The sequence below is a fragment of the Melopsittacus undulatus genome, chromosome 6, assembly GCF_012275295.1.
Source record: "Melopsittacus undulatus isolate bMelUnd1 chromosome 6, bMelUnd1.mat.Z, whole genome shotgun sequence".
NCBI classification, from domain to species: Eukaryota; Metazoa; Chordata; class Aves; order Psittaciformes; family Psittaculidae; genus Melopsittacus; species Melopsittacus undulatus.
In genome coordinates, this window is record NC_047532.1 from 45557703 (window position 1) to 45569622 (window position 11920).

An 11920-nucleotide genomic window follows, 5' to 3' on the forward strand; every position below is an offset into this window, starting at 1 on the left:
AACCATACATCTCTATTACTACTTTCATTTTGTTTGGGTCTTCTTCTCACCTACAGAGAATGAACAATAGAAGTTTATTGTGTTAATGTTGAATTATTCTTAATGCTGTCATCAACATGACTGTACCTTTCTAACATCACCCTTGTTTGCATTTAGATATAAGATACTTGCAAAATCAGGAATGTGCTTTTGTTCCCTGTCAAGCTAAGGATATCTATGGTAGTGATATAATGTAAATTATTATAGGAAGCTGCATTCTACATTTCCTGAGGAAAAAAAATAGTAACAGGTTGCTGCATTGTATTCTGCAGCCCTGGTCTGAAGATTTCTTTTGATAGATTTCCCTTAAAATAAGGCAGACCTGAAGCTTGTATAAATTGTTATAGCTCTGCTGAGGTGAATCAAGGCATCACAGCTTAAACTGAATGACACTGCTCCAAAGATTCATTATAGCTGTAATGCAGAGCATTGTTTGCTGGTTTATTTCCAACATTAAGCAGAGTTGTGCTAAAAGATTTCCATATGCTCACCAAGGCTTTAGTCAACCCTTGGGAAGATCAAATATTAGGAAGGAAAATGGTAGCATTATTGATCACTTTAGTTCTGTATAAAATTGAAAAATATTCAACACTCTAAGAAAACCTGCTTTTGCTATGTTTTTTCTGGTAACATCTTCATTGCTAAAATCTGCAAGTACTGATTTTTTTCTTTCTTCCCTCTTTCCAGCTTACTGAGGCAGGTTCAGGTATCAGCTGCCTGGACTCCATGTGCTGCTTCTCAGATGGGGAAACAGCATGCACATCTGTTAGAAGAATGCTGGAACGACTAATGGGAAGATGTAGTCCAACCCGGGTCAACAGGTGTGGCATTTCTCTCAATAGCCTTTGCTGCAGACGATTCTCCTATAAACTGGAACCTGATGAGCCTGCAGCAATAGATGTCTAGCAAACCAGCTGCAGGTTTTGCTTATTTAAGTAGGAAATGCAACTCTTTATTGTACTTTCTTCATCCTAAAATACTAGTTTCTTGTTTGGTTTTGAGTGTTTTCTTTTGGGATGGGGAGGGGGGAAAAACAGTTTTCAAATTATATCTGTTAAAATTTAGTTTGGCTTACTACAAGTTCTTGTGTTGTATCAGTCCTAATTTCTCTTGATTTGTACATCCTTCACTTTAGAAAATCGAACCTTGCTGCTGCTTTTGTTCTTCTTTTTATGATTTTTTTTTCTTAACTGCCTTCACTAATCAGGAATTGTTTGTAAGGTCAAAAGACTTTTCCCTTTTAGTTCTTGATGTACAACCTCCAAATATTTTCGTTGGAGCTTGCATGACTCGTGAAGATATACAAAAGGCTCACACTCCCCCCCTTAAATACAACTTTATTGTTAGAAGGAGAGTATTTAAATCTTTGAGCTGTTGATTGATATGAAGATGAAATATTTTTGTAGTCTAACTTTTATAATCTATTTCTAAAATCAGAGTAATTGACAGAACAGAGCCTTCAGATTATAAGAATTTTAAATGTTGTTTTTTTTGTTATAGAAGGTATGTTGTCAAAATCATGTGTGCCATTCCAAAGTATGTGCTAAATAAATCTTTTTCCTTTGCAAACCACATGTAAAACAAACTACAGTGGCATAAAAACCTGTTAATGTAATACATTGAAGGAGCAATACTGCTCTTGTGGTCAGCATAACCGTGAGAGTAACTCTTACTAAATGTGCTGATGTGCCATCTCCCCATTTCCAGTTAAGATGGATAGCTAACAAGCATGGAAATATTTGGGGGTAGAAATAAAAGTAGTCTTTTGTATATCGTAATCTCTCAGTCCCTGAATGATCCCATGGTCAAAAGGCAAGTGTGAAAAAGTTGCACTTCAGACATTTTCAAGGAAACTCATTTTGTATTTGAACAACTTTGTCTCTTTTGGTTAAAGGTTGTGATATCATTCATTCAGTATAAAATCTTGTGTGGGTAACTTCACTGACAAGCTTTGTCAGTTCTGATTCTGCCTTTAGGTATTGACTTGGTATGTAGTACATCTCTGTTTTGAACTCGTGTTGAGCACAGTGTCTGTGGTTTCAGTAAGTTTCTCTCTTCTGGCTTGCTTGTGAAATTCAACATTTCTACAAATCCTAGGGTACAATTATGCAAAATGTTTCATTCTATATGAAAAATGAAATGTTATGATTAAATACATTTCTAATTCAGACTCTTGCTGTATAGAAAGCAGGCATGATGTATAAAATAAACAATAGCTTTTTAATCTACAAGGTGAGCATTGAATTGGTCTAAAAGAAATCAACATTTTGGTAGCAGTGAGTTTTTTGGGTATTTCCCACTTCTCTACTTTCCTAATGAGGAACTTCTCATGCTACTTTTTTATTTTATCTAATTAGGGCAGATATTTAGTTAACATTTGCCTTAGTAATATGTAGTCTTATAAGGTAGGCATGCTGTGTTTTATTATTCTGCAGTGCATTTACATTCTTACAATGTCTTCCTTTTTCCCCTCTGTTTTTCTGTCTTTGAGAACTTAGAAATATTTATTGAAGGTAACTCGTATTTGACAGAATATTAAAACACTTTTTGAAGACTGCTTTTTCTCGGATTTCTTGTCTACTTACCTCATGTAATTTTCAGATGAAGTTCCATCGGGCTGAACAACTTCAGAGTTGTTTAAACACAAAAGTTAGTATTATGTTTAAAGTATATGCAAGACTATCTTGGTGCTACACTAAGGGCTTGAAGTTCTGTAGGTTTTGCTTCTGCATGTGGTTGAAGTTAATCTGAACCATCTTTTAGTTTCACTTTATGTATAGTACAACTAGAAAAAAATCTCAGTCTTAAGTGCTTTCTTCAATGACTTTGGTTCCTTCCACTAAGCATTGACAATTAAAACCTAGCTTAGAAGTCAGGGTACTAAGACTATTTTTAGCCCTGCACTTTCCTGAAAATATGTGAAAGTCTCTATTTTTTTAATGTACTAATTGCTTAAATCACATAAGGCAGGTACAAGTTGTGAAATTCTGAAGGTACAGTTAAGAAATCTATTTAGTGATGTAAAAAATGCTTATAAAACTGTTCAGTCTTTGTTCACAAGCTTGAGCTGCCTTGATTTTTATCTAAATCCTCACAGATTGTGCGGTCACTAACAGGATGGTCTTTTGAGTGCTTGTGCTTTATAAAACAGCTTATTCAACCCAGGAGGTAGCTGCATATTACTTTTCTTGAATGAAGTGATGCTGATAAATGTCGTCTGTGAGAGTGCTGTAGAATGAAAAGCACTGTTTTAAATAATGTTGCTGTAGCTAGCATGTGTTGTATTTTGTGCTCTTGATACTCTGTCAAATATGATATTCTGTCAAATACAATAACTGAATATGAAATAAAACATGGTATCAAATTTTGATAGAAACTTTGATGAATCAAAGTTGAACAAATGCTTGGAGTAGCAGGCCACAGGAATATAATCTCTTGTACTTAATTTACTGCTTGTAAAATGTATTTGAGAAGTATTTTCTATAGCTTCAATCACCAGTTAGAATATAAAATATGTGGTCTGATGTGATAAAATGCATATTGTCTGTCTGTTCCATTAAATTGTCTGTCAACTTGTCAGTCACTAAAATATTAAGAATGCTGGATCACATACATTTCTTGTACAGTAGAATTCATTACTGAATTGTTCAGATCTCATTAGTTGTATTCGTGTCAAGGCATTGCATGTTAAAGTTCTAAAGAAACAGCAGATTTCTGACAGAGGCAAACTTGGAGGGATAAGTTTATTATATTTGATTTCTTGCCTTCCAACCTTCTATTTTTCAGCTTTTCACATACAGTGCTATAATATCATTCAACCAAGAAGAGTATTTCTTCCTAAGTAGGAATTAGTCCTTAACAGAAAGACATAGCAAATGTCATCCAAATCAAAAACTGACATGTTGGGTAGTTTTCCTCATGCCTTAAATTTTAACTTAAGGGACGAAGTAGATTCATGGTTGTAGATAAGTTTTGTCTACCCACAATTTTATACATCCTGGATGTTAAACATTAAAACATTAAAACACCAATATACACGGTTACCACAAACAGACTGTGTGTTCCACAAGGCTTTACTAGAGTGACTTTAGGCTGTATCAAACCGAAGCATTCACAGCTCCTCAGTTTACACATGCAACTTTAAGATTTTCCTTGAGGCATGATATTAAGACCTTAGTTGTAAACTGGTGGATAAACCTCTTGTCATTTTCATAGTGATGAAAATATCTGTAGGTGTAAGTTTGCCAGAAAGGTAAACATAGAACAGTTAATTACATAATTGTAGTCTATTTTCAAGGGTTTAAATGAATTACAGATGCCTACATGAAATTAGTAGATGGAGTTACATTTACCTAATCTCCTAACACTTTGGTCTTTTGCTTTCATAGACTTTTCTCCTTACCTCTAGATTATAAGTTCCTAGTCAGCCAAACTTTTCTTTTATTGTTACTTTAGATCATGGAGTTCATCGGATCCCTTCTATGCCAACGACAGAAGCATCTTGACTCTCTCCACAATGGACTCACCCACTTGTTAACAGGGGCATTTGTAAATGCCTTGTGGAAGCTCACACACCTATCTATAGTAGGTTCTGAGGCGAGTTCAGTGCTGCATCCCTGTCCTAGGAAATACTAGTACCACTGCTAAATGCAAATTGTGGCTTGTCTTGTGGTCTAGCGTAAGTCATCTGGACAGTAATCACTCCCAGGATTTTTTTTCTAATTATATCCACAAATTGCTAACTATATATGTATATATATCTCAACATATATATATTTTTTTTTAAGGGACACTTTTACTTCTGACCATTTAATCTTTTTTGTTACTGTATAAGCAGATTGGAATCCTGCATTTGATACTTGAGACATCGCTGTAGCACAAAAACTCACAAATCCAAGTGATCCAATAGAACTGAATTTGCACAATTAAAGTTTCGTTTTTCACGATGACCCTTCATTCAAACACATTCACTTTGACTTGTCTCTTACAGATGCCTTAGCAGTTTGCAGATCAATTTTTTTATTTCCATGGATGGTTACTGTGTTCTATAAGCAATCTATTTAGTAATTTTTGAGAGTTAAATACAATTCAGATATTTATGCTGGTTGCTGGTGTACAAATCACAGTGGAAATACGTAGGATAGAGGGCTTTGATAAAACACTTATCTTTGACAAATCAATCATTTGGAATAATAAGGGATATAACTGGTAAATATTTTCTTAAAGTGTAATCCAGAAGCCAGTCATCTTCTTATGCCCTTTGTGTTTTGTTAACAATTCTTGATCCTTACATGGGGAAAAAAGCATGTAAGAATCAGTGGATTGTGCAGAAGTCTCACTAGCATAAATACTTGGAATTATTAATCCTTTTAAAGTTGGGGATTTTTTGCATGCTTTATTCTTTTTCATGTGCTTATATTTGGTCATATTGTACTTTGAAGGTACAGTTATTGCTTAATTATCTTCATATATCTGAAGAATCTGAGACATCGATGGCTATGTTTTGATACCTAAGTATGCCAATAAAAACAAATTGCGCAGACGGAGCTTGGCATGGTACATCTTAGACATACATCTGTTGTCCCAGTATAAATGTGCATGTTTGGGGCTGGGTAGCAACATTTGCCTGTTTGCCCAGCTGGGATGACTAAACCTATGGTTGTCTGTGTATGTGGGAGATAAATTAGATATCCAAATGTGGGCCCAGAAGCAGCAGCATTTTTACCAGCCTCTAGCCATAAAAACTGCTGTAACTAAAGCATGCTCTGTGGCTGTCCCTGGGGGCAGCACCTCCATTTCAAATCAGTCTTTGACACTGAAGTCCCATTGGTAATTGACAGTCTTACTATCAGAGAGTAAAACATGTAAAGCTGCATATTAGGATTATCTCTGGGTGGCATAAACTACAAATCAAAGACATAAATACCTACAAGAACTTCTTTAATAAAGATGTGGTTAAGCATAGGATTTGAACAAAACCAGTACTAACTGCTTTCACACTGCCTCCACAAGTTTCCACTTTTGGCTTAAGTACTGTCCCCCAAGCAAATTACATGGCAAATACTCTTTATCTCATAATTCATGCAGCCACACGTTACCCTCCTGGTATGACATCTCAGTGGAGCCTGGCCTGCTGCCAGAGGAGTGTATCCCTCTTATTATGGTCATCCCAAATCCTCCTGACTTCAGTGAGCTGCAGGAGAGGAAGTGTTCAAGAGGTATTGACTTTCTTTGTATCAAATGTTTTGGATGTTCCTTACCTGTAAACAGCTCTGCTATTCCTTATTTTTGTTCACGATTTAACTGGTATTATTCCAGTTCTCTTAATTCAGAAATAAATTTCAACAATTGGAAGCTTCACTCTGAAGTGATGGCTGCAGGTACGGCAGGATTTTCAAGATCCCATTTTTCAAGGCAATGTTTGTGTAGTACAGGAATTGTCATTGCAGCCTTGTTTTGAAACTTGTAGTGATTTGAATGTGCAGTACCTGAGGTTTTTGTCTCACTTGTATAGATGAAGTCAGACCAGTTCACAAATTAAAAAGCTCTTAAAAATTAATGATGAAACAGAAAAAAACAAAATCAAAATATAGTAAATTTTCCTTTTAAATAACTGTTCGGTGTTCATAGCTCATATCTGTATTATGCCTTCAAATATGTAAGTGCAGTGAAGGTTAAGCTTGAGAATTTCAATTTTACAGTAGGTCCCCTCATTGAGTGTCCAGACAATGAAGATTCACTGAAAATTGAGTCTGTTTGATACCTGGTTCCTATGGAGAGAGACTATAAATTGATTGTCAGCTCTCCAGTCCCCAAGAGGACTTTTATCCACATAAGCAACAGTAATGAAATATGCTTGAATTTCTTTCACCTTCTCCTGTAACTTAACTTTATCGTATATATACTAAATCTGTCTTTAAAATAATTATTTTCTTCTTAGTTTCTCATTCTAAGTTTGTACTGCTATGGGTGCCTAGGAATAATTCTAAGTACCCTACTCAGGTATCTGCTGTTCAGCTGTATCTGTTATGTCTAAATCAGTGTTCCATGTTTCAGAAGTACTTGTTTGTCCAAGTTGAACACAGCATTCTCATCATCCCTTCAATTTGTGTGCCATGCAACGTTATCACTCGGTGTGGTTAGTGTATCACGTACTGAAATATTAACTGACATTTTATGTAGTAGAAGGCAGAGGCTTTGGATATATGACCCCACTCCAAGCACTGAGACTGGCTCAACTCTGTACATAGACAGGCTTTAGGCTTTTACCAAACAAGTGTGTTAAATTTATTTGCACACAAGAAGCACCACCCTATATTTGAAGAACAATATATGTTTATTATGTATTTCTTTAAAGCCTTCCATCTCCTCCCTCTCCCCCTGCTTTCCCTTTCCTCAGTGTTTGTCAGGTCACGAAGAAACATGCATTTAAATAATTCAGGAAGAACTTAAGAATCCATCTGTCTGCCAGGGTATATTTTTCTATTTGCAGTAAATCTCAATCCATAATTTCTCATTTAGTAAAAACATAGGAATGGTTTGCATAGGACCAATTTCTTGGTCTGACAAATATTTTGGATGCAAGAAGTGACTGTGGTTTTGTGCTGATGTCAGAAACCTTTTCAACTTGCTTCTAGTAAAGACAGATTTTGTGTATTTCTGTGGCAGCTGAAGTGTGTGAAATTCACTGTGCATTCGGTACAGTGTAGAATTCTTCATGAAGAAGACTGAACAAAAGGCAGCTAATTCACTACCATTCATCTCACTGATTTACAGTAGAAATGGATGAGGAAGAATTTGCCATAGAAAGCAAATGTTTTAGAATTACCTCTTAGCCTCGAAATCTGTAATGTACGGCAGAAAAGCCTGTAGTAGATGTTTTAAGAATGTTGTGTAGTCACTTTACTATGCAGTGTCTTTAAAGAAGCACCTTCTCCTTCACCCCCTTCAGAATGGGACTGAGTTCTCGGCGTATTTAGTTCTTGTTCTGTGAAAAATAGGGTTTGGGTTTGTATACACAGTTGCCAAATTTATGCTTTTTTAAAAGGTGCAGTGGAAAAGATTAAGTACGAAGATGCTCCAAATTGTTTCACAAACTAAAATGTAAATATTATGCTTTAGATATTCTGTGTATTTTTTTAAGGTTATGAGGAGTGGGAACAAAAAATGGAAATGAAGGAATGCTGAAAACTCTGGCTTTACATTTGCAGAATGATTTCTTGTTTTCTAGTGCAAAAGCTGATTTGAGGAATGATTATGCAATTTACAATGCTTATTAGGCAACTATAATTTCTTACTGGAAAACTTTGGTAATACTTTCAAACAAGTTTTTTTTATGACAGTACAACTTCTATATCGGAAAAAAAATCTCATTTTTCTAGTGTTGGAAGTGTCTCAAAGCTGTAGTCTATGTTATTTTTAATAGTTTTATCTGATTCTTCTGTACTCTAAATATTAGTGATTTTGGTGAAATTCAGTGTTCAAAAGTGTTTGATCATAACATGCTTCTGAACCATTTATTTTGAGAGTCTTGTTTTCTTGGGGTAAAATACCAAGTAACTCCCACCAGCACTGCCAGTTACAACCATCACTGCTTTAGAGTTATGCCTAGAGCTGGGTGAACCCATCATTATGGACCGATTTTAGACTTTTTTTTTCTGCTCATGTTTTTTATTGGTGGTTGTTCTGTATGTTCTTTGCTTCTGTTGTTTGCTTCCAGTGGCATGATTTTTCTGGTTTCTGCTCTCTATTGGAATGACTCAATTTATAACAGGAGGAGGAAAGATGGGATGCTTGTGGCTGTATCAGCTCTGCCAGAAGGACAGTTGCATCGGTATTTGCAAGGCTTCTGCTTTCCATAGATTTTTTTTTTTCCTTCAAATACTGCTCATAGAGGCATCAGAAATAACTCAGTAGAGACCTCTTGTGCTGCCCAAGCTTCTGTGGCTTTTGTTGAAAGGAATGTTCTCACCACTTTGAAGTACGCGCCTTTTCTCTAGCTGTTGCCACACGATGATGTTGATTACAATAAGTACATACAATTGTCATTACTGTAGCTATGACTTTTTTTGTTGTTGTTTCCAGTTAGTATAAATGCATAGACATGAATAAAACCTGCAGGGATGAAATGTTAAAGACCTCTGCATTTGACATTCAGGGGAAAAAATGTGCTGCTGTTTATGACACAAAGTATGACTTGACTTGTCTGAAAGAAACCCTGAAGTGCACCTAAATGGCCTGTGGTTTGCATTGATTTTGCCTTGGCTGTTTTTAAAGAAATTACAAGCTTGTTCTCAACCTTTTTATCTTTTTGCAATGGGATCTAAGGTCCATATAGTTTAGGAAGGGGAAAATGTTTAAAAATGAGACCCACTTTCAGATATAAATAAGGTCTCATTACTGCAACAAAGAATAGATTCCTAGTTACGGTTCCATGAGAGATTTCAGGTCCTGTGCACACTAAAATAACAAAGTGTCTAGACTCCTGGGTTGTTTGGTTTTTTTCACTGGAGTGTGATCAAATTCTGCTTCCTTTTTTGAATTAAAAAAACTTGAACAATATCATCTCTGTAGGAATTACCTTTTTAAAGAGGTTGAGCCTTAATTTTAGGCAGATACTGGGCATTGACAACTGGAAACTGTAGCAATAATTAGTACAAGGAATTTCGGACCTCTGACACTGTGGCTGCCTCATGTTATTTTTGATTCTCTGACAGCGGGTCTGTGTGCTTGCTCATTGTACAGCTTGGTCAGTAGAAGTTGTTTTAAAAATGGTTTATGAAAATATATTTATTAAATAAATCTTTTGCTTCTGAGTCTGTTTCAATTATGTGTTTGTTAGAGGAAAATAGTCCAGAGTAACACAAGGCTTCCTGCTCCATTTGAGGGCATGAAATGAGCCTGGAGGGTACCTCTTGCCCAAGTTTGCTGCCTTCTCTGGCTGGAGAAGTCCGTCTGTAAGGCATGGGTGGGAGGGGGGATCCCTGTAGCAGCCGTGCTTGGCCACTTTGACCAGAAGCACCAGCTCACAGTGGAGCCAACCACCGTGTTTGCTTAGTGATCAGTTATACCACAGGCTTCATTCCTCTGTTTCCAGCAGCACATGGCACTGAGCCTCCAAAAGGCTACCCAGCCTCTCCCCACACATTTACAGCTCAATCATTTCTCTCCCTCACAGGCTTTCCTGGATACATTCCTGGTCCTTATTTACCTATAGGGTTATCACTCTGGCTCCTGCCAGTTGTCCCTTGAACTCTTCAAGGAAAGGATGGCTTGAAATTTTATGTTCTGAACACACAGAATTGTAAAAACAGTTGTAATTTCATGAAAAACATTCATTGTATTTGTTAAATTGAGAATCTGAAGACAATAAGTGGATGCACTTCCAGAGTGGGGGAGGAAGGAGGGAGATTTTTTGGTATCAGTTTAAATGTCCAGACTTGTGTTTGAATTACAGATGTCTGAACAGTCAGGATCAAAGTGTTTAATCCTGCCAGTAAGTGCTACATATTGGTACCAAACCAGTCAACTACTAAGTGTTTGAAAGCTAAGGCCTATTTCTGACAGATGAGGTTACCAAGTATTCAATGGAAAGTCTACTCTGAGAGCTCAGAAGCCTGAATGGCACCACAGGTTTAAAACCCAAACTTAGGCAGTGTATCATACTCAAATAAAATCTACAGAGACTTTTGGCAACATTATTTAAATAAGATGTGAATGACAAATTTTATTAAATGCATTCTTAAAAAAGTATATCTTTCTTAAATAAGGATTTCTCAGTATGGATTTCAATGTAAAACAGTTTTGAGTCATAATAATTAACAGGATCAATAAAAAAGTCACTTATGTACGGTAGTCTTCAGTCATATTTAAACATATTCACTGTGTGTGGTGTCCTCCTTCACATGCCAGACGATGTCTGTGCAGCATGGCTGGACAAGATCAGCTCCATTTTGTACTTGCAAACATTTAGAATAAGCAGTAGGCAAGGGGTTGTAGCAGTTCTTAGAAACCCTCCCTCTTCCCCCCCCCCCCCCAAAAACAAAAAGGCTTACCAATAATGTGTATTTTATGCAGAAGAGTATGCCATGCTGCTTTTTTTCCCCTGCTTAAAAGCACATTTTAGAAATGCCTTACAAATAATACACTGAAACAATGCATGAGAAGACTTCACCATGGCAATTTCACTGGAGCTTTATTGCCTCTGTTGGTAATGAGAGGGATTGTAAGAAGTTACATTGGAACTTACAGAGATATGTAAATGATGGGTTTTTTTACTAAATATAATCTTGAAATTAAGTGTTTTATATCAGGGCACTTCTAATTTTGTACATATTTAATGTATGAAACCAGGTTACAAACGTGATGTTTGCCTTTTTTTTTCCTTGACATTTGGCAAAATTAAATTGATCCATTTAAGGGGAGATCATCAAATTGAAGACATAAGCACTTACAAATTAAAGCAATCCAAGTAAGCAACTGGCTGCATTCTTAAAAAAAAAAAAAGAAAAAACACACTAATACAGAAGGAAAAAAAAAAACACACGGCCACATTGAGCACATTTCAATGCAAAATATTCTCTGTAACCAGGCATTTTGTCCTTAGAACAACACCCTGTTAAATCAATGTTTCTTTCAACTTCAGTCACTTGTTTTGAAAAACTTTTAAGATGCCATGATAGCACAAATAACCCTTTTCTGCAACATAATTAGTCAAAAGTTTTATGTATTTCTTTATAATTACACAGTAATTATAAGCATGTAGTACCAAACTGATGACAACACTATTTTGTTGAAAAGGTCTTGCATTCAAAAGGAATATTCTTTTAAAACACCACGGCATTATGCCACTACCCAATCTCAGACTTTTTTGAAGGACAAG

The 11920-nt window shown here is 36.0% G+C and overlaps 1 protein-coding gene across 4 annotated transcripts in view; it reads left to right on the forward strand.

The window, feature by feature from the left end:
- The window catches only part of ATP11B (ATPase phospholipid transporting 11B (putative)), a 67858-nt gene extending 58022 nt beyond the window's left edge, over positions 1-9836 (forward strand). For 2 of the 4 annotated variants that reach the window (XM_031047147.2, XM_031047148.2), the window contains one exon: positions 727-833. Coding sequence is in view for 2 of the 4 variants with exons in the window: in XM_031047146.2 (XP_030903006.1) it covers positions 727-945 (219 nt within the window). In the remaining 2 variants the exon portion in view is untranslated. Of the gene's footprint in view, positions 1-726; positions 2596-4494 lie in introns of those variants that run through there. The other 2 variants (XM_005146930.3, XM_031047146.2) reach the window with 2 other exon arrangements.
- Positions 9837-11920: the final 2084 nt, after the last annotated feature.